This window comes from Macaca mulatta, chromosome 16 (assembly GCF_049350105.2).
Source record: "Macaca mulatta isolate MMU2019108-1 chromosome 16, T2T-MMU8v2.0, whole genome shotgun sequence".
NCBI classification, from domain to species: domain Eukaryota; kingdom Metazoa; phylum Chordata; class Mammalia; order Primates; family Cercopithecidae; genus Macaca; species Macaca mulatta.
The window spans coordinates 76,962,808-76,986,014 of NC_133421.1; the positions used below are offsets into that span (position 1 = coordinate 76,962,808).

At 41.0% G+C, this 23,207-nt stretch overlaps 1 protein-coding gene and 1 pseudogene across 12 annotated transcripts in view; one reads left to right on the forward strand and one right to left on the reverse strand.

The window, feature by feature from the left end:
* HELZ (helicase with zinc finger) overlaps positions 1-23,207 on the reverse strand; it is a 178,623-nt gene that overhangs the window by 137,759 nt on the left and 17,657 nt on the right. For all 12 annotated transcript variants that reach the window (XM_015120168.3, XM_015120164.3, XM_077972575.1 and 9 more), the window contains 2 exons: positions 12,912-13,139; positions 10,223-10,259 (listed from right to left, as the gene is read on the reverse strand). In XM_015120168.3, coding sequence (XP_014975654.1) covers positions 10,223-10,259; positions 12,912-13,121 — 247 coding nt within the window. In that variant the 5' untranslated portion in view covers positions 13,122-13,139. The remainder of the gene's footprint in view (positions 1-10,222; positions 10,260-12,911; positions 13,140-23,207) is intronic.
* Positions 18,609-19,157, forward strand: LOC106994105 (large ribosomal subunit protein eL42-like; annotated as a pseudogene).

Here is a 23,207-nt window from a genome sequence, read left to right on the forward strand (position 1 = left end):
GTATGGGAAGATCCCATGTAAAAAAACTATGGCATAGAAATAGTCAATAACTATAAATAAAAACCTCTCCTGCTACTGTATTGTATAACAAAATTAAATTGCAATGCTGCCAATCTAGTTCCTTATTACCTTGAAAAAGCTTGGGGAAAAAAAAGTATGGCCTACTGTATTATTAAACTTGTCTTAGCTATAAAAATTGAACTTGCCAAAAGAGATGACATTAATAATATAATCTTGAACAATTGTAAAAAAGTTACAGCTCCTTGTAGATAAATTCTCTTCCCATCAACTATGTGTGAGATTGTACTGTGTGCACACAACTGTTCTCAAACTGAATTGTTCCTTTCTGTTTACTAGGAGTTACAAAGGAGGACTTCTGTCAGCTCGTTGTGTATCTTTTTTGTGGTATTTTCTAACACGTGAAACACGTCTTAGAATATTTTGGACTAGATACTGAGTAGTCTTAAAGGAGTAATATTCATTGAACTGTTTTAGCAAAATACATCTTTGCTGGGGTTCAATAGCCTCTGGCTATCACAAGGCAAAGATTAACAATTAAAATGCAATTCCCCTTGCTTGTAAAAAATTACCTACTTATTATAAGGAAAGTAATCTTAAAACAAGCTTATAGTAAATGTTGAGTATTATTCTCTACTGTTTTCAGTAATATGACCATATTAGGACTTTTTTGTTTTGTTTTGTTTTTGAGACAGTTTCACTCTTGTTGCCAAGGCTGGAGTGCAATGGCACAATCTCGGCTCACCACAACCTTCGCCACCCAGGTTCAAGTGATTCTCCTGCCTCAGCCTCCTGAGTAGCTGGGCTTACAGGCACCTGCCACCACACCTGGCTAATTTTGTATTTTTAGTAGAGATGGGGTTTCTCCATGTCGGTCAGGCTGGTCTTGAACTCCCAACCTCAGGTGATCCACCCACCTCGGCCTCCCAAAGTGCTGGGATTACAGGCGTAAATCACCACACCTGTTCTTTTTTTTCGAGATGGAGTTTCGCCTTTGTTGCCCAGGCTGGAGTGCAGTGGCATGATCTCAGTTCGCTGCAACCTCCACCTCCCAGGTTCAAGCCACTATCCTACCTCAGCTTCCCAAGTAGCTGGGATTACAGGCATGCACCACCACGCCCGGTTAATTTTGTATTTTTAGTAGCAGTGTTTCTCCATGTTGGTCAGATTGGTCTCGACCTCCTGACCTCACGTGATCCGCCTGCCTCTGCCTCCCAAAGTGCTGGGATTACAGGCATAAGCCACCACGCCCAGTCTTTTTTTTTTTTTTTTGAGATTAAGTCTCACTTTGTCGCCCAGGCTGGAGAGCAGCGTCATGATTAGGCTCACTGCAACCTCCGCCTCCTGGGTTCAAGCAATTCTCCTGCCTCAGCCTCACCAGTAGCTGGGATTACAGATGCGTGCTACCACACCTGGCTGATTTTTGCATTTTTAATAGAGACAGATTTTCACCATGTTGGCTAGGCTGGTCTCGAACTCCTGACCTCAGGTGATCCACTCGCCTCAGTCTCCCAAAGCACTGGTACCACAGGCGTGAGTCACTATACCTGGACTAGGTTATTTATTTTATCAAATCCTTAGTTACTTCTGAAGTGTTTTATTAAAGAGCTTAGCCTAATGAAGGTATTTTTTCCAAAAGCTTTCCTAAAAATTTTTTTCATTACCATACAAACTAAATCCTTTATTCAGTAATGAAATAAAATAACTCATTGCTTAGATATAATCATGCTCTCAGAACTAACACTTCAGAAACTGAATTTAAAATGAAAATAAAGGCCGAGCCTATAATCCCAGCACTTTGGGAGGCTGAGGCAGGCGGATCACCTGAGGCCAGGAGTTAGAGACTAGCCGGGCCAACATGGCAAAATCCCATCTCTACTAAAAACACAAAAATTAGCCAGGCGTGGTGGCGCATGCCCATAATCCTAGCTTCTTGGGAGGCTGACTGCTTGTACCCAGGAGGCTGAAGGTACAGTGAGCTGAGATCAAGCCATTGCACTCCAGTCTGGGCGACAGAGCAGGACCCTGTCTCAAAACAAAAACAAAAACAAAAACAGCATGGATGGATCTCAAGAGGACCATGGTGAGTGGAAAAAAGCCATCTGAAAAGGTCATATGCTGTATGATTCCATTCCAAATTAGCTGGTAATTTGAAGTACAAATACTGCAAGTACAAAACACTGCTATTTTTCTTCCTAAAGGTGTTATTTAAAATAATCAAATTGCTTTTCCATGTTATCAACCTCATTTTGGAACAAAGAACCACAAATGATGAGAAAACTCTTTATTACATTCTCAAAGTGGCAAAATTAGAGAGCTGAAGAACAGATTAGTGGTTGCCAAGGGTTAGAAAAGGTAGTAAGGAAGGGTGGTTGAGTGTGACTGTAAAGGAGTAGTACATTTCCTGAGAAAGAACAACAAAAAAACAAGTTTTTTAAAAAAAAAACTGTAAAAGGTAGGAGGCAGCACAAGGGAGATCTTCACGATGATGGAGCAGTTCTGTATCTTAATTGTGTTGGCGGTTAAATCAGTCTACACATGATCAAAATGACACAGAATACACACACTCCTTGTACTAATGTTAATTTCCTTGTTTTGATATGGTGCTAGTTACGTAAGACATAACAACTGTGGGAAAGTAGGTGAAGGGTACATGGGACCTCTGCACTATCTTTGCCACTTCCTGTGAACCTATAATTATTTCAGAATAAAGAGTTTGAAATAAATAAAGCTTATATATAAATTTTTTTAAAAAATAGTTTGTAACTGGATCCAACAAACAATGAATTAAGAAATGTTGTTAAGGCTGGGTGCAGTGGCTCACATATGTAATCCCAACACTTTGGGAGGCCGAGGTAGGAGGATTGTTTGAGCCCAGTAGTTCGAGACACGCCTGGGCAAAATGGCAAGACATCATTTCTTTAAAAAAAAAAAAAACACCACACACACACAAAAATTAGCTGGTTGTGGTGGCATGTGCCTATAGTCCCAGCTACTTGGGAGGCTGGGGCGGGAGGATCACCTGAGCCCCAGAAGGTCATCAAAGCTGAGGTGAGCTGTGATCACACCATTGCACTCCAGCCTGAGTGACAGATTGAAACTCTGTCTCAAAAAAAAAGAAAAGAGAAAAGAGGAAAAAGAAAAAAGAAAAGAAGAAAAGAAAAGAAAGAAGAGAGGAGAGGAGAGGAGAGACGACGCGAGGCAGGAAGGCAAGGCAAAGGCAAGGGCAAGCGCAAAGGCAAGGGCAAAGGCAAAGGCAAGGCAAGGGAAGAAAAGGGAAGGGAGGGAGGGAGGAAGGAAGGGAAGGCAGGAAGGAAAGAAGGCAGGTTGGTTGTTGAACTGCATCTCTATTTTAAAAGCCTGGGGAATTAAAAAACAAAAACAAAAAACAAAAACATGGTATGGCACAGGAGCTTAAATACTGAAATTCTTGTCTCCAGCACACTAATATTACAATTATTTAAGCGATCCCGAGGCTCAATTTTTTTCATTTTTAGAATAATACAGTTATTTTTGTGCCTGTTTTCCAAGTTTTTAGGCTAAAGGAGATAAAAACATCTGCAAAATGCTGAAGTAGGCCGGGCACAGTGGTTCCCGCCTATAATCCCAACACTTTGGGAGGCCGAGATGGGTGGATCACCTGAGGTCAGGAGTTCGAGACCAGCCTGGCCAGCATGGTGAAACCCCATCACTACTAAAAATACAAAAATTAGCCAGGCATGGTGGTGGGCATCTGTAATCCCAGCTACTCAGGAAGCTGAGGCAGGAGAATCGCTTGAACCCAGGAGGCAGAGGTTGCAGTGAGCCAAGATCGCGCCACTGCACTCCAGCCTGGGCAACAGAGCGAGACTCTGTCTCAAAAACAAAACAAAGCTGAAGTATACACAAGTACTAGCTGAGGATAAAGCAAAGCAGCACGCCCTTTCAGATTAGAAAGTCTTCAGTTCAAAACCACACTTCCACTCTGGACTGGCTCTGTGGTCTTAAGCAAGTAACTTAATCTCACAAAGTCTGTCTGCTCATCTGTAAAACTGGAATGGTAATACAATTTGACTAAACAACATATTTCAGAGGGCCCGACCCTGTGATAATTCTAAATAAATACTGTTACCCCATTCATTAAATATTTTTTGCAATAAGATTTTTAATTACCATAGAAACTAATCAAAACTCTTCTGAGGACCAGGTGCAGTAGCTCACACCTGTAATCCCGACACTTTGGGAGGATGAGGCAAGAGGATCGCTTGAAGCCAGGATCACTCAAGACCAGCCTGGGCAACAAAGCAGAACCCCATCTCTACAAAAAATACAAAACAAAAATTAATCAAGTGTGCTGGCACATACTTTGTTGTCCCAGCTACTGGGGAGGCTGAAGCAGGAGGATCACTTGAGCCCAGGATTTCAAGGCTGCAGTGAGCTATAATCGCGCCACTGTACTCCAGCCTGGGTGACACCGTGACATGCCATCTCCAAATAAACAAATTCTTCTGAGAAGAAAGATAGTTACAGATATCACTTCCTCCCCCAGAGAGAGTACAGAAGTTTCAACCAATCGCCTATCAATTTGCCTTTCTAACAGTCAGCCTCTTTAACAGCAGTTGTTGATTACTGAATCATTTACTTCACAGGCCAAGTCTCACAACAATAAACGTCAATAGACGACCCAAGCCCCTTTGTTTGCAATGATGACTTCTTACATTAACAAAACCCTCAGCTAGGGTTTACAAATCTTACAGCCTCATAAAAAATTTTCATTGATGTTTATGATGATTAAGTTTAACCTACATATTACAAGTGGTATAATACTCTTAGTTGATAAGATTACTTTCTTTTGATTTTACTTTCTCCATTTACCTCATTCTTTTTTTAGTGTAAAAAAATGGCCAGGCACAGTGGCTCACACCTGTAATCCTAGCACCTTGGGAGGCCAAGGCGGGCAGATCACGAGGTCAAGAGATGGTGACCATCCTGGCCAAAATGGTGAAACCCTGTCTCTACTAAAAATACAAAAATTAGCTGGACGTGGTGGCACATGCCTGTAGTCCCAGCTATTTGGGAGGTTGAGGCAGGAGAATCACTTGAACTCAGGAGGCAGAGGTTGCAGTGAGCCATGATCACGCCACTGCATTCCAGCCTGGCGACAGAACGAGACTCAAAAAAAAAAAAGAAAAAGAAAAGTAAGTTTCCTATATAATGACTATTCCAAAGGCAAAAATAGAATCATTATTTCATCAAAGTTTTTGTGTTATGCCAAATACGACTGATGTTCAGACAACGAAAAGTGACTTAACTACCTCACTTACCCAGTGGTCACTGGCTTGGCAATCTTCACTATCCAGAATACAACAATGAACTTGGAACTGAAACCCAGAACTTAAAAAGGTGCCCTTGGGTCCTAACTCAGAGTATGTTTACTCTTATTGAAGCAGAATTCCAGCTTTAAAATTTTATAACCTTTAATCAGTTCCTGGTTTAAACAAATCAGCCATTAAAAAAAAAAACTTTGGGGACAGAAAAACAGGTAAATTTGATTAAGGACTGGACTTTAGATAGGTTAGGGAATTATTAGGGAATTACATCGATTCTATTATGCTAATAATAATATTGTGGTTATGCGGTCTTGATCTTATTTTTTAGAGAGGTATACTGAAGTATTTAGGGGTAAATGTCATGATGTCTTTATTCTCAAATATTTCAGAAAAATGAAGTAAATATGGCAAAACATTAGTTGTTCAATCATAGTTTTGAGAATATGAATGTTTATTATATCATTTCCTCTACTTTCCTGTATGTCTTACATTTTTCATATTAAAAAAGAAATAATGGGCCGGGCACAGTGGCTCACACCTATAATCCCAGCACTTTGGGAGGCCAAAGCAGACGGACCACTTGAAGTCAGGAGTTCGAGACCACCCTGGCCAACATGGTGAAACCCCTTCTCTACTAAAAATACAAAAATTAGCCAGGCATGGTAGTGGACGCCTGTAATCCCAGTTACTCAGGAGGCTGAGGCGGGAGAACTGCTTGAGCCCGGAAGGCAGAGGTTGCAGTGAGCCAAGATTACACCACTGCACTCCAGCCTGAATGACAGAACGAAACTCTGTCTCAAAAAAAGAAGAAAGGGGGAAGGGAAGGGGAAAGGGAAGGAAAATAAAAGATTGCTTTTTAATTCCATGATGAAGACTGCTGGTCTGATTTCCTAACCCACAGTAGGTCAGAAGCTGCAAGTGGACAGGGAGAGTAGCTGCAATGAGGCATGTTGAGAGTTGGAAGAATGCAAATCGATAGCCTGACAGTAAGAGAACAGACATCAAGACTATGCTGTAAGGCCGAGGCGGGCAGATCACCTGAGGACAGGAGTTCAAGACCAGACTGGCCAATAGGGTGAAACCCCATCTCTACAAAAATACAAAAATTAGCTGGGCATGATGGCAGGTGGCTGTAATTCCAGTTACTGGGGAGGCTGAGGCAGGAGAATCGCTTGAACCCTGGAGGCAGAGGTTGCAGTGAGCTGAGATCGCACCACTGCACTCCAACCTGGGCGACAGCGACAGCAAGAGATGCCTTCTCAAAAGAAAAAAAAAAGGCTACACTGTATATGAAATGCAAACATAAGAAGTCAACGGTCTGGGGTGCTTAAACTACAAGCTATCCATGACCATCCCTGGAAGCATCTTAGCATTACAAAACTATAATTAACAGAGACTGAGGTTCACATGTTGCTTTTTATTACTGTCTAACCATAGTATTTCCTCTTACACAAAAATAATGTTACTAAAAGTTGAAAAGAAAAAATTACATGTAACAGCAGAACTCTACAACTATTAATATGCATGTATAATCTTGGCCAATATTTCCAAATGTCTATTTCAAATAAACAACTCTGGATATACTGCTTTTGGATTTATTTAAAAAATGACCATTTTCCAAGCTCTTACTTATCACATAAAGGGGAACAAGGAATGTGTAGAATGTAATTAATGAACTCCTTCCTTATTGCAAGCTAACCTATTTTTCACTTTTATACACAGCACTGCAATGACTACCACTCTGTATACAGTATTTTCTCTTTTGGATTACTGATTTAGGATAGTATTCCAGAAATGAGATTAGTGGGCCAAGGGTATGACTATATTACCAAGTTGCATTCCATTCCATACTCCACCAGTACCACAGAAGCATAATCATTTCATGACAACTTTATCTTAGGCAATGGATAAACTTGTATTTTAGTGATTCAAAAGTTGTGAAATAGCACCTAATTTTAAAATGCTAAGTAAAACAATTAACAGAATAATGCAACATATGTCCATATGCTCCTTCAGCATTTACTTTTGTAAGACTTTCCCTAAGTCACTGAACTTTCTAAGACTTTGGTTTGTACATCTTCAAAATAACAAGACTATCAATTTCACTAGTACTCAGGGCAATGAAAACTGAAGAGGAACTATTTCTCACACATGAGATTGGCAAAATTTCAACACTGACAGGTTTCAGTGATAGATTACAGACTGGGCAGTCTCGTCTATTGCTGTGGGTGTGTGCATCTGAAACTAATCTGACAGTGTCTATTAAAATTATAGGCAATCGCAGCACTTTGGGAGGCCGAGGCAGGCAGGTGATGAGGTCAAGAGATTGACACCATTCTGGCCAACATGGTGAAATCCTGTCTCTACTAAAAATACAAAAATTAGCTGGGCATGGTGGCACATGCCTGTAGTCCTAGCTACTCGGAAGGCTGAGGCAAGAGAATCGCTTGAACCTGGGAGGCATAGGGTGCAGTGAGCTGAGATCACACCACTGCACTCCAGCCTGGCAACGGAGCGAGACTCCATCTCAAAAATAATAATAATAATAATAATAATAAAATAAAATAAAAACAAAAAGTGTACATACTCCTTAACCCAGAAATCCAACTTTTAAGACTATCCTATAAAGGGCAACAAAAAGAAAGAACTTGTCTATTACAGGATGGTTTATAATGACAAACCAGAAAAGCAGAACCACCTAAATGCTCATCAATATGGGAATAGTTGAATAAAGAGCAGTACAACCACTCCATGGAATATTAAACAGGAATTGGAGCCAGTGTACTAATTTAGAACAATATTCATGGTATACTGATATGTAAGAAAGCAAGCTGCTAGGTGATGATCACAATATAACTCTTTTTTAATTTTTAAAGGAAAAACTTTCTATGTATCATAAGCACTTATGTTTGTCACTATAAAGGCACAGAAGACCTTTCTCATACAGCAAACTACTAACAATAATTTCTTCAGATGGGGGAAGGATAAATTATTCCTCTATATTATTTGACTTATTACTGTTTGCTCATTGTAATTTTAAAATTCCCATAGATAGCAGGGATGTTTTTAAAGGAAAATTCTACTAGATATCTCTTAATTTCTAGTTAACTTTCAAAGCATATACTTCTAGAAAATGAGGTGAACAAAGGTCAAAGAATCTTTAATGAACGGTTAAATTATGTTCAAAGGCCACAACAGTATGTAATATAGTTTTGTAAGGTTTACAGCAAACATAGTTAATACTTCTTTTTTTTTTTTTTTTTTTTTTCCAGACAGAGTCTCACTCTGTCACCCAGGCTGGAGTGCAATAGCACAATCTTGGCTCACTGCAGCCTCTGCCTCTCAGGTTCAAATGATTTGCCTGCCTCAGCCTCCTGAGTAGCTGGGATTACAGGTACGTGCCACCATGCTTGGTTAATTTTTGTATTTTTAGTAGAGACGGGGTTTCACCATGTTGGTTAGGCTGGTTTCGAACTCCTGACCTCAAGTGATCCACCTGCCTCAGCCTCCCAAAGTGCTGGGACTACAGGCATGAGCCACCGTGCCCGGCCTAATACTTTTTAAAGTGTTAACACAAAGGAGTAAGCAGGGGGAAAAAAAAATTAACTCATGTTAAATATCTCAGCACAGTTACCCCCAAATTCTGGATGAATGAAATACTGCGTTAGTCAAATCGCTGAGCTCTGCAAACAATTCCACCAAATGTGTGTGAGACTGTACAGTGAACTCTTCTCCCACTCACTCCTAGATTCATTTTAGTAAACAGCAACCACCACAAAGAAAAGGATTCCTATGAGTACTCGAAGAGCAAGAATCTTATTAATCTCAATTTCCTGCCTGAAACAGGAAACCAAGTTCGGTGGCTCATGTCTGTAATCCCAGCACTTTGGGAGGACAAGATGGGCGGATCCCTTGAGCCCAGGAGTAAGAGACCAGCCTGGGCAACACGGTAAAACCATCTCTACAAAAAATAAAAACATCAGCTGGGTGTGGTGGCACACATCTGTAGTCCCAGCTACTTGGGAGGCTAAGGCAGGAGGACTGCTTGAGCCTGGAAGGTAGAGGCTGCAGTGAGCTGTGATCACCCCACCCCACTCCAGCACGGGAAACAGAGCAAGACTCTGTCTCAAAGAGGGGGGGAAAAAACAGGAAAAATTACTAAAGAGCATTCTAGCTAGTCTCCTCTCTAAGGAAGATCTTCTGATCAAGAAAGAAAGACATTTTAGGAGGGACAGGCCCATCCTTTCCATGTATCTAGGTAAGCTTAACATTTTATTCAACGTGAGTTACATTTCTCAAACTTTGGCCCTCATGACTAGAACTATTCAAACTTTTTTTTTTTTTTTTTTGAGACGGAGTCTCGGAGTATCACTCTGTCGCCCAGGCTAGAGTGCAGCGGTGCAATAACAGCTCACTGCAACCTCCGCCTCCTGGGTTCAAGCGATTCTCCTGCCTCAGCCTCCCAAGTAGCTGGGACTACAGGCATGCACCGCCACGCCCAGCTAATTTTTGCAGTTTTAGTAGAAATGGGGTTTCACCATATTGGCCAGGCTGGTCTCAAACTCCAGACCTTGTAATCCGCTCACCTCGGCCTCCCAAAGTGCTGGGATCACATGTATGAGCCACCACACCCGGCCTCACACAAACTTTAAAAGGACACATCATCAATGTTCCCAGGGGAGTGACAAGAACGTAAACATTCATGAATAACAGCAATGTTCACAGGTATGCCCAGTTTAGTGGGAATGTCATCATCCAAATCAGTCACTAGCCCCCACAGTAAGGTGGGCTTTTTAAACATTATCATCACTTTTTAAATTAGCACCCCCCCCAAAAAAAATCAAACCTTAAACATGTTCAGTTCAATAATTCAAAAGTCTCACTTTTAAACATACCATGTCTACAATCTTCATCAGCTTGCACATAATTTTTCTGCAAAACAAAAATACAAGATAAAATTAAGTATTTCAACAGCTGCTTTTAACAGAAATGTTATCAAAGGGAAACTTGGCTTTGTTTCAAAGTTTAATCATTAATGTTGTAAACTTACTATTCACAGAGCAAAGCTAACACATGTGCCCTCTGAGGATTATAGCGCACTCTACAAATAAACGTCATAGTGTACTTCCTAGTCCATGGACCCCTACTCCTACTTCTCACCTTCTCTAACTCACCAGCACCTCCTTCCCCGCCAGCAGCTTTACTGAGAAAACTGAAGCCACAAGAAGAGAATTTTTCATAGACTGTCACCATGTCTCCCCACTTCCCAGCATACACTCTGTCTTCCTTCTACCTGTTAACAGACATACTATCGTGCTCCTTTCTAAAGTCAACCTACGCCTGTGCAGATCAACTCAGCTGCCTACGCAGGTACAGCAACTCCAGCAAGCCTCCTCGACTTGTCCTAAATCACTAATTTTTTGCTTTTGATTGGCTCATTTCTATACAGAAATACAGTTATTTCTCCCATCTAAAAAAAAAAAAAAGGCCCTTGACTTTATCTCTCCCACTAGCTACCATTCCTTTTTCTTTTTCCTTTTCCTTTCTCTTTCTTTTTTTCTCTTTGGTGTCTCTTCATGGCAAAACTCTTCAAGAGTTGTCTATGTTGCTGTATTTCAATTCCTTCCTCCAATTCTCTCCTAAGCTCTCTTTTTAAGCAGACTTTCACCCACTACTCCAAGGAAGCCACTCACATGAGATCACCAGTGACCTCTGCTGCATCCACATGGACCCACACGATTCACATGTGCCCACTCAGACTCATTCTCACGGCTTTCTTGGCAGCTGCTGACACCACTCAACATTTCCTCACTTGGACACACTTCCTTCCTTCACGTGGCTACCAGGACTCCTTACTCTCACACTTTCCCCCTTCCTCAGGGTTGCTCTTTAGGGTGCTTTGCAGGTTGTTGCTCTGCTCCCCAACCTATTGACACTGTAGCAGCCCAAGACTCGGCCCTCAGTCCTCGCCTCTTCCCTATAATGCTCATTTTCCCTTGGTGATTCTACACAGGCTCAAGACGTCATACAGCCCTTCTGTCCCACACTCTTCAATGAATCTCTCTCCCAAATTCCATACGTGCGTATCTGACTGCTTACTCAGCATCCTCAGCTGGGTATCTGAATGACATCTCAAACTCAGTATGTCCAAAACTCAACTCCCACCTTCCCCAACAAAACCTCCTCCCTAGCTGTAGCCTTCTAACCTCAGTTGAAGGAAACACCATTCTTCCAATTGCTCAGACAAAAAGAATCGAAGTAAGTAACTGCGACTGCTCCCCCTCATTCCCTGCGTTCAATACATCAGGAAACCTGATTGCTTCTATTTTCAATGTATAAACCAAAACCTAGTTACTTCTCACTATCTCCACTGCTACCATTCTGATCTGAGCCACTCTGGCCTGGATTATTCTAATAGTCTCCAACCTAGTATCTTTGCATCAACGCTTATCCCTTTACAGTTTATTCTCAGCACAAAAGTCAAACAATTCCTGTTAAATTAGATCACGCCACTCCTCTGCCCAAAGCCCTGTAATTAGCTCCCCAACTCACAGAGAATAAAAACCAAAGTCTTTACCACGAGCCAGCGGGCCCCACAGGCTTTAGTCCTCCCACCTCTCCACCACGTGCACTCTATTCTGGCCAAACTAACTCCTAGCTGCTACTCAAGCACAGCAGGCATGCTTCTGCTGCTGGGTCTGTTTCCATTGCCTGTAATGCCCTTCCACCAGCTTTACACATGGCTCAACCCCTTCCTCTGGTTATCACCTTCTCAATGAGGCCTGCCTTGGCCACTCTATTTAAAATTGTAACCCCATCTCTAATCCCAATATTCCCAATCTCCCCTGCCCTGTTCTCCTTTTTTCATGCAGTTATTACCTTTTAACAATTTATGGTGGTTTTTTTTGGTTTGTTTTATTTTATTTTTTTTGAGACGGAGTCTCGAAGTCTCACCCTGTCACCCAGGTTGGAGGAGTGCAGTGGTGTAATCTCGGCTCACTGCAACCTCTGCCTCCTGGGTTCAAGCGATTCCCCTGGCTCAGCCTCCTGAGTAGCTGGGATTACAGGCACGCGCTACCATGCCTGGCTAATTTTTGTATTTTTAGTAGAGACAGGGTTTCACCATGTTGGTTAGGCTGGTCTCGAACTCCTGACCTCGTGATCCACCTGCCTCGGCCTCCCAAAGTGCTGGGATTACAAGTATGAGCCACCATGCCCGGCCAGTGTTTATTTTTTATAATGTTTACTGTTTCTTTTCTGTTCTCCTACTAGAAAAAGTATCATAAAGAAGAGACTTTTCTTTCTCTTTCATCAATATATATAACAAGAACCTAGAACAGTGTCTAATACACAGTACATACTCAATAAATACTTGTTGAGTGAGTGCATAGTCCAAAATGCCCTAGAGTAATATAATTTTCAAGGTTCAAAAACATAGTTACCTTGCCTCAAAGATACTCAGCAATCACCAGCCACTTCACTCACATCTCGTCGGCCCAGAATTAGCTATTTGTATCGTCCCCACTCAATGAAAAAGGCCATTTTACATAGTTCAGCATTGGCTTATTGACAGTGTTTACTCACCAGTTGCAAAAATGAGGCAATTCTGTAGAGAAGACTCTCGATTTTGATGCGTTCTATTTCCAAAGGACAAGGCCCTGTGAAGTCTGCCATGGAGTACTGGCCTAGAGAAAGAAGGGCCTCTGTGCAGTGCTTGAGGGCCATTTCATAGTCCTGCCTCTTAAGTGATTCACATGCTTGTTCACATGACTTTTCCGCTCTTCTGTCTTCCATGACTCAGGGACAAAAATCCTACAGACAGGGAGAAAGAACAAGAGAAGGTTTTTAAAACTTATTAATTATAAATTCTAGCCCCATTCCTATCTCAGCTGGCTTAATTATCTATCTGAACACTCTCAGCTAGCCTTTTGATCAAGGTCATGGCTAAGCAGCAGCTATTGATGCTACAAAATCTATACTTCTCTTTGATATTTTATGAAGTCTTTACTAAGATTCAAGCAAAATGTCAATCATAAGCCAAGATCATACCAACAATATAACAAATTTATAAATGAGACAAATTTAGAAATGAAATATGACTGTGAATATTGCAAAGTATTCAACAAACCATAAAGGATTCCCTTTCTTAACCAAAGGGACAGAAACATTTCATATCCAAACCTCCAAATTTCAGTTTTCTAATTTCATTCTCACAGTTCTGTGACCATGATTGCAGAAAACCAAAATCTATACCATGCAGGATTATTTCCCACCAATTAAAAAACTGGTTGGAACTGTTTGAACTGTCCATTAATTCAATTCAACAAACATTTCTCAAGGGCTAGGCCCTGTGCTAGCAGCAATGAATACAACAGGGCATGACATCACTGCTTTCAAGAAACTCAGATTCTAGCAAGAGAGGCAAAGCACAAATGAACAATTACAAAAAAGACTTATTCCATCTGCCTAAAGGCATGAGCTGATTGCGAAAGGTGAACAGGAGTTCACCATACAGATGATAGAGAGAGCAAATGCGAGCTTTTCAGAGAGAAGAGTTCAAGTGAATCACCAAGGGGAGAAAGTACACAGCCTAAACTCAAGGTACAGAAAAGTAAGAGAAACTATGAATGACCTCAAATGCCACAACAAGAAACAAGGGTTTTATTCCATAGGCAATGGAACACAATGAAATTTTTTAAATAAGGAAGGAATCTATCAAATATAAGTCCGACCAGCTCTATAAAGAACTGGTTAGAAGTAGAAGAAACCACAGGCTTGCCACAGGGGAAGAAATGGCAAGCACTGCCATTAGTAAGAGATCACTAAAATAGTCCAAGTAAGAAATAGCAGGAGTTTACACATTGTTTCTCCCTACCTGTATCACTCATAGCAGGAGCAGTAAACTTGGACACAGAAGACCGACATCCTTTGACCTGACATTCACAATACTGTTCCAAACAGTCCCTCTTGCTGACCATCTCTCTCAGACTTACAGATTGCTTTCCATGCCTGCATCCACCTTCTCTCTCTCCTGCTCTTCCCTACCTTCCACCTTAACCAGCTGGCTTCATGGTACTTCTCTGTCCCTTCCGCCTGCCTCCAGCCTACATATACATTCTCTGCCAGCCTTCCCAGCTTTGATAATGACACACGGGCCCTGCCCTCTCCTCACTGTGCTATAGCCATCTGCTGCCAATAAACTGCAGTGCAAGATGAGGGTAGAAAAGTCATTGATGGGCAGCCCATAGAGAGTGGCAAGAGGCAAGATGACAGACATCTGAAGAGGTCTAAGCCCCTTCAGCTTTTGAGATTCTTAGTCTACCAAAACAGTAGAAATAGCTAGGCAATGAGATAAGGAAGAGTTCAAACAGGACTTCAACAATATCTGTCAGATTTGTTCAATGTTGGGGATTTACACATGTGGTACAATATAATATTCCCTACTTTTCTCAGTTTGGAATTTTTAATTAATTTTAACACTTTTTTTGGGACAGGGTCTCACTCTGTTACTAGGCTCGAGAGGAGTGGTACAATCACTGCTCACTGCAGCCTTGACCTGCCAGACTCAAGCAATCCTCCTAACTCAGTATCACAAGTAGCTGGGACTACAGGCATGCACCACCACGTCTGGCTAAATTGTTTTTATTTTATTTTTGTAGTGACGGGGTCTCCCTATGTTGCCCAGCCTGGTCTCAAACTCCTGGGCTCAAGCTGTCTTCCCGCTTCAGCCTACCAAAGTGCTAGGATTACAGGTGTGAGCCACTGCACCAAGCCTAAATTAACACTTTAATATAAAAAGAGAAATCTAATTGTGTTATTAAGATAACCTCCCCCCCCCACCCCTCCAAAAAGAGTATTTATCCTTGGTCTTCTACAGGGTTTCCGTTTAAACTTCCTCAGGGGGCGGGGGAAGGGGCTGTAATTCCCAGTTTAGTTTAAGGGTAAGGGGATTTAAATATTTAAGTCACAGTTGGTATGTATGCTTCTTATACAAACATATATTGATGTGGGTGAAATCAATTATTCAACAAAAGTCAAAAACAATTTCTGTATCACTACAGCAATGTTGCCCATTAGACAAAGAGTGGCATTACAAAATAATTACTAACTTATGATATAGTCCAGATATAAAATATCAACACTATTAACATTTTGGGCTTAACAATTTTTTGTTGTGGGCCGTTCTGTGCCCTGTAGGTTATTTAGCAATCATTATCCCTAGTCCCTACCAGCTGATGCCAGTAGCACATCCCCTGACTGTGACAACCAAATATGTCTTCAGTAAACGTCTGGAGAGGGTAAAATCAGCTCTAGTTGAGAACTACTAATATAGACAAGCACACACTGCTTGCCAGATAACAGCAACACAAGATTCATAAGTCCATGGATACCAGAGGCCCTAGAATTAGCAAATCTTCCCTACAGAACTCCCAGCTCAGATCCAGACAAATAATACAAAAAGAAGTAGTAAGAAAACAAAGCTAATAATGTACCAGCTAAAATCTTTCTTAGGAATGAGTACAGCACAGTGATCCAGAGCACAGACTAGGAGCCAGAGGACCTGTGTTCAGAATTCACCAGCTGTACCACTCTCCAGCTGCATGGCCTGAGGCAAGGGGGTTTACATGGATTATTTCAACTTGCTCACCTCTAAACTGGGAACACAACTAATACCTACCTCCTGGGGTTACTGTAAGGATTAAGTGAAATAATACCTATAAAGTACTTAAAAGAATGCCTGGGACATAAGTGCTCAATAAGTGTTAGCTATTATTATGTCCCTAAAATTCCTTATTTTCACTTTATATAAAGCTTTTTTTGGGGGGGCGGGGGGACAGAGTCTCGCTCTGCAGCCCATGCTGGAGTGTAGTGGTGCAATCATAGCTCTTGTAGCTTCACACTTCGGAATGATCCTCCTGCCTCAGCCTCCCGAGAAGCTGGGACTACAGGTGCATGCCAACTGGCTGATTTCTTTTTTTATTTTTATGTAGAGACAGGGTCTCACTGTGTTGCCTAGGCTAGTCTTAAACTCTTGGCCTCAACAGATCATCCCGCCTTGGCCTCCCAAGTGCTGGGATTACAGGCGTGAGCCACCACACCCAGCCTATATAAAGCTGAAATCACTTTACTGATCTCAACATACAATAGAGTACAGACAATAAAGTATTATTCTATGTAATTACTTTACCTACTTGACAGAGGAATTATTTTCACCTATTTTCTCCATCTCAATACACGGTAATGATTACGCAAAGAATAGCCATTGGAGAAATAAGTATATCTGCAAGTCACTGATAAGGATTAGCTAAACCCTAAATCTGGCTATGAGGGATGATCACAAAGACTACTATCAACATTGATCCCCAAGCATATTAGTCAGAGAGATCTTGATAACATTAATATATAAGTAGAGATTAAGGGCAGAACTATGAATTTCAGGAGCTTTGAGAGGAAATGACTCAATTTATGACCCAGGTGCCTTCCTCAGAAGTGAGTATCTACCCCGATTACCTTTGTGAATCAGGTCCTGATACCTAGTTTCCAAGGTCTACCTGAATCACAGTAGGGTCACCTAGCTGTAGTGTGGAACTCAATCCAACGCATGCTCCCTTCAGCTGTTTTTTCGAGTTTTTCAGAAAACAGCATGACCTTACTGTACCCACTCCTTCTGAAGAAGCTAAAGTGGTTTATCAAGAATAAAAGCAAAACTGTCTGTCAAAGTCAAAATGAGAAAACACCTCAGGCCATGCTAAAATGGACTATGGATAATACACAATGAGAGATCTAGAAGTACTTCTAAACAAGGCCAGCTCCCAGATATACTTCAAGAGTATAGCTGACACCCTGTCTAGGACACATGGATACATCTGTATCTATTGTACGTGATCCTGCTACCTGAACCTAACAGCCAGATTCAAGGGCAGATACTGACTAAGTTGGGTCTCTAAGGATTTTTCCCATGGGGACAGAGTGGCCCAGGGAACGGAAGTCACTGGAGCTGAGTCACATTAAGCACACTAATGTAGGAAGAAGCATCACATTCGCCCATTGCTGAGGTCCACCCCATCTGTCTTGACTCTTTCTCTTCCTGTTAAAAATTATCCAAACTTGGCTGGGCGTGGAGGCTGACGCCTGTAATCCCAGCCCTTTGGGAGGCAGAAGCAGGTGGATCACAAGGTCAGGAGATCAAGACCATCCTGGCTAACACAGTGAAACCCTGTCTGTACTAAAAATACAAAAAATTAGCTGGGTGTGGTGGCACGTGCCTGTAGTCCCAGCTACTCGGGAGGCTGAGGCAGGAGAACTGCTTGAATCCAGGAGGCGAAGGTTGCAGAGAGCTGAGATTATGCCTTTGCACTCCAGCCTGGGCAACAGAGCACGACTCCTTCTCAAAGAAAAAAAAAATTATCCAAACTTCTATCAAAAGAACATAAAACACTAATTTCCTGCAAACTCCTATCCCTATGAGAAACACTGACTTGGAGGATGTGACTTCACAAGCAAGAAAGCTGAAATCAGAAACCAGCACTCTAATCCAAATCCACTAACTCCTCTGATCTGCTGCTGACCTATAAAAAGAGACTAATACCATGCAATGAACATTAGTTGTTTTGCCACCAAATACCCATTCCCTTTCCTGGTAATAAAAGCCTACAATTTCCCTTTGAGAATTCACCTCCCCCCATCTCTCAGACCATGTGGTTCCTGTGCGGGGTGGCATGTGACACTAACTGGCCAATATAAGCCTCACAGTCCTGAACACAGGGATTGGCTCAGGGTAGGACATATGACCCTGTAAGAGCCAATGAGATACCACGAGACTTGCTGAGGCTTCTGGGAAGGAAACTGATACTCCTTCCAGCTGAATCTAAATTCTGAGAAGCTACAGGTGGTTGAATACACCGCAGCCATTTTTCTTACAGTGTCAGCAACTGAAGTCTATACGAGAAAAAGCAGAGCTGATTCACAGGGAGAAACTGAGTCCTGATGACATCACCTGACCCCTGAATCCAGCTCTGGCTAGCTGTGCCTGGACTTCGAAGTTAGGTAAGCCAAGAAACTTTTTTCCAGCTGAAGTCAGTTTAGGTTGATATTTCAGGCAGTTGGAACCAAGACAGTCTTAACTTAGATAATCTGATCAGTACCAAATGAGCTGATAATTGTCTTGTAAAACAGTGTATACATGATTATTAATAACAATGATGTTATTTATTACTAATAACAGTAAGTGTAAAAAGAAAAAATAAGTGAGTATGGGAGACAAATGGCTTAGTGTGATATATGATTCTTCTGTGTCTTAAAAATATAAGCCTAGCTTTCTGTGCCCATAGTGCTCACACAAACACGGTAAACGTTGCTAAAACCCACCAGACTTTCTGTAAGAAGTGTGGCAAGCACCAACCCCACAAAGTGACACAGTACAAGAAGGGCAAGTATTCTCTGTATGCCCAGGGAAAGCAGCGTTATGACAGGAAACAGAGTAGCTATGGTCGAAAAACTAAGCCGATCTTCCAGAAAAAGGCTAAAACTACAAAGAAGACTGTGCTAAGACTTGAGTGTGTTGAGCCCAAACAGATCTAAGAGAATGCTGGCTATTAAAAACATCTAAGCATTTTGAACTGGAAGGAGATAAGAAGAGAAAGGGTCAAGTGATCCAGTTCTACGTGTCTTTTATTATGAAGACAACAAAATATTGAGTTTATGTTCAAAAAATATTATACATACATATATAAGCCCAAAGCATTTGTTTTAACAACTTATAAAGTTACTTCAGTAATAACAACAAGCTTTTACTGAATGTTCATTGTCGATTACATGTACATAATCTAATTTAATCCTCACAATGACCCTATAAAGTAGATATTAGAATTGTTATTATCATTCCCATTCACAGATGAGGAAACTGAAGCACAGAGTTAACTTACTGGGTAAGTTAACTCTCCCAGTTACACTGTAAACGACAGAGGCAGGATTCAAGTCAAGGCAGTCCGACAACTCCTACTTTTAGCCATGACACTGATTCTGAGCCCACAAGCAACTAAGGTTCTAATGCTATTCCAGTGGAGTAAAAACTCAAAGTCCAGCACTCCCAAAAGCACCAAATGTGACAGTAAAATATCATCTTTTAATTCTGAAACAGAGTTAACATAGTTCTGCATTATAAAAAGTATGTCTGTGTTAATAACCACAACGTTAGTGATTACCATTTTAAAAAATGTAAACACACACACACACATACCACACACACACACACACACCCCCCTAAGCCAATTATCTCCTTGGTTAAGCAAAAGTCCTATGTCTCAAGATGAAGGAGTGTATTAATTAGTACCATCTTTCCATAAAATGGTAAGAATTTGCATTCTTCCACAAAAGTCAACTTTCAGAGAGTATCCAATCCATAAGTTACTTTTTACCACTTTTATAAAACAGAAACTTATTCTAAAATTGATTCATCTTAGCACAATCTGACAAAAGAGAAAAATTGATAAATTTTCCCAAAATTAAACATTTTTGTACTATGAAAGACACTGTTAAAAGAATGAAAGACAAGCTAGAGACTGGGAGAAATTTTGTGCAAATCACTTATCTGAAAAAGGATTCAGGTCTGAACATATAAAGAACTCCCAGCCGGGTGCGGTGGCTCACACCTGTAATCCCAGCACTTCGCAGGTGAATCACCAGGTCAAGAGATCAAGACCATCCTGGCCAACATGATGAAATCCCATCTCTCCTAAAAATACAAAAATTATCTGGGCATGGTGGCGTGCACATGTAATCCCAGTTACTTGGGAGGCTGAGGCAGAAGAATCGCTTGAACACAGGAGGCGGAGGTTGCAGTGAGCCGAGATCGCACCACTGCACTCCAGGCCTGGCGACAGGGCAAGACTCCATCTCAAAAAAAAAAAAAAAAGAAAAAAAAGAAAAAAAAGAACTCCCAACAGTCAACAAAAAAACAAATAAAATCTCAAAAGATTTCAACAGATACTCCGCAAAGAGGATATAAGGATAACAAACAAGCACATAAAAGGATGTTCAATGTTATTAACCATTAGGGAAATGCAAACTAAAGCCATGATTAGATACACTACATACCTATCAGAATGGCTAAATTAAAAATAATTGATAACACCAAGTGATGTACAGTAATTGGAACCCTTATACATTGCTAGTAGGAATATAAAATGATTTAGCCACTCTGGAAAAAGGGTTTGCAGCTTCTTATAAAATCAAATACACACACTACACTATATGACCCAGCAATCCCCTTTGCCCCTCAGATACCACAGAGAAATGAAAACTATGTTCACACAAAGATCTGAACACAAATATTCATAACAGCTCTATTCATAATTGCTAAAAAGTGGAAACAACTCAAATGTCCTTTAATGAGTGAAGAAACAGACCTCTTTGTGATATAAAACTACTCAGCAATAAAAAGGAACAAGCATTCAATATATGCAATAACGTGAAATAATCTCAAAAACATTATGCCACATAAAAGACCCCAGTCTCAAAAGCTGACATACTGTATGATTCCATTTCTTACCTCAAAAAGATGAAACTACAAAAATGAAGAACGATCACTGGTTGCGAGCAGGTATAGGTTGGGTAGGGGTAACTATGAAAGAATAGCATGAGGAGTTTTTAGGGTGATGACACTGCCCTGTATCCTGACTGGGTGCACATGTGTTAAATTAGTAAAACTGTATAGCAAAAAACATCAATTTTACTGCATGTTAATTTTATGATAATATTGTAAAAATTATTTTTAAAATATGAATCTGAAAGTCACATTTGATTTTTTTTTTTTTTTTGAGACGGAGTCTCGCTCTGTCGCGCAGGTTGGAGTGCAGTGGTGTGACCTCAGCTCACTGCAACCTCCGTCTCCTGGGTTCAAGCAATTCTCCTGCCTCAGCCTCCCCAGTAACTGGGACTACAGGTGCACACCACCACACCTAGCTAATTTTTTATTTTTAGTAGAGAAGGGTTTCACCATGTTGGCCAGGATGGTCTCGATCGCTTGACCTCGTGATCCGCCCGCCTCGGCCTCCCAAAGTGCTGGGATTACAGGCGTGAGCCACTGCACCTGACCGATATGATTTTTTAAAACTAAAAAGGAGATACAGCAGGATAAGCGTGCTACGAATAAACAGAAAACCCATGCACTTCCCTTCCTGCATATGTAGGTTTTAGAGGCAAGAATGGAGTCAGAAAGAACCTCTCCAAAAGGAACAATGATTGAGCTCACTTGGCAAAAAATGTAGAATACTTCTGAAGAACTCCATCATAGCTAGATGGCTGGTCCAGGACCAAAAGTAAATGCTGGAAGAAAAACAAAATCAATCTTTCCACTCCAAACCTCTGTCTGTGACAGTAAGAACCACCAGACCACCTTGAAATCAAGTCATGAAATATAATTTCATTTTAAAAATCAGTTATATTCCTCAAATTAACTTCTCTTGTTAATGCAGTTATAGTCTTCTTTGATCTCAAAAAACCAAATCCTTTGTTAACAGAGAGCCTTTAAGCAAAAGTAAACTGACCAAATAGCAAGAGACCACAGTAGTAACTAAAATTTCTTCTATCTAAATTCAAGATGATTTCTGCATCTCTGTCTTATACATTTGCCTATTAGAAAAAATATATGTATCTACCACAAAATTAACTCAGGTGCAATGAATTAGACTGCATTTCTAAAGGTTTTAGAAGACTGACGAATTACATTAAACATCATCACTCTCTCCTTTGACAGAAATTACTAACACCCATAATTGGTTCTTAATCAGACCCCAAGATATCTTTACTTATTAGACTATATAAACAATAAAACTTAAAGGACAAATATAATAAAATGCACATTTTATTATATAACAAAACAAAAATTTAAATCAGAAGAATTGCTAGAAAAAATTGGATATCCACATTTCTTAAGTTAGTTATTTGCCATTAATTCTTCTAATTGTTTTCCTTGTGGAAATTAGGTTACTAACCTGAAACTAGAAAGTAAATACACTTTGAGTGGCCCAGGCAGGCAGATTGCTGAGCTTAGGAGTTCGAGACGAGCCAGGACAACATGGCGAAACCCCGCCTCTACCAAAAATACAAAAAATTAGCTGGGAGTGGTGGCACACACCTGTAGTCCCAGCTATTTGGAAGCTGAGACACAAGAATCACTTGAACCCTGGAGGCAGAGGTTGCAGTGAGCAGAGTCAGCAGAGATCATGCCACTGAACTTCAGCCAGGATGATAGAGCGAGACTTTGTCTCAAAAAAAAAATTTTTTTATTGTGACAAAAGATAGAAAAGCCAAATTGATACATCATCATCATTATTATTATTATTATTATTATTATTAGAGACAGAGTTTCACTCTTGTCGTCCAGGCTGGAGTGCAATAGCGTGATCTCGTGATCTTGGCTCACTGCAACCTCTACCTCCCGGGTTCAAGAGCTTCTCCTGCCTCAGCCACCCAGGTAGCTGGGATTACAGGCATGCACCACCACACCTGGCTAATTTTTATTTTTAGTAGAGATGGGGTTTCTCCATATTGGTCAGGCTGGTCTCAAACTCCCAACCTCAGGTAATCTGCCCGCCTCAGACTCCCAAAGTGCTGGGATTACAGGCATGAGCCACTGCACCCAGCTGATACATTATTAAAATAACCCAAGTGAAGAGGAAGAAAGCCTATCAGAATGTGCCCCTTTCCCCACTGAGCAGCAAGGCCCTGGTGAGCCAGTGTGGCCAAGGTGTATCATGCTTCCACATGGAGAAAAAGTATTACTTTCGAGATGGCACAGTAACTCTGAAATGCCCATAAAATAATGTCAAAGCTCATTAACAGATATCTGGGCCACCACCAATCTGGCTACAACCTAAC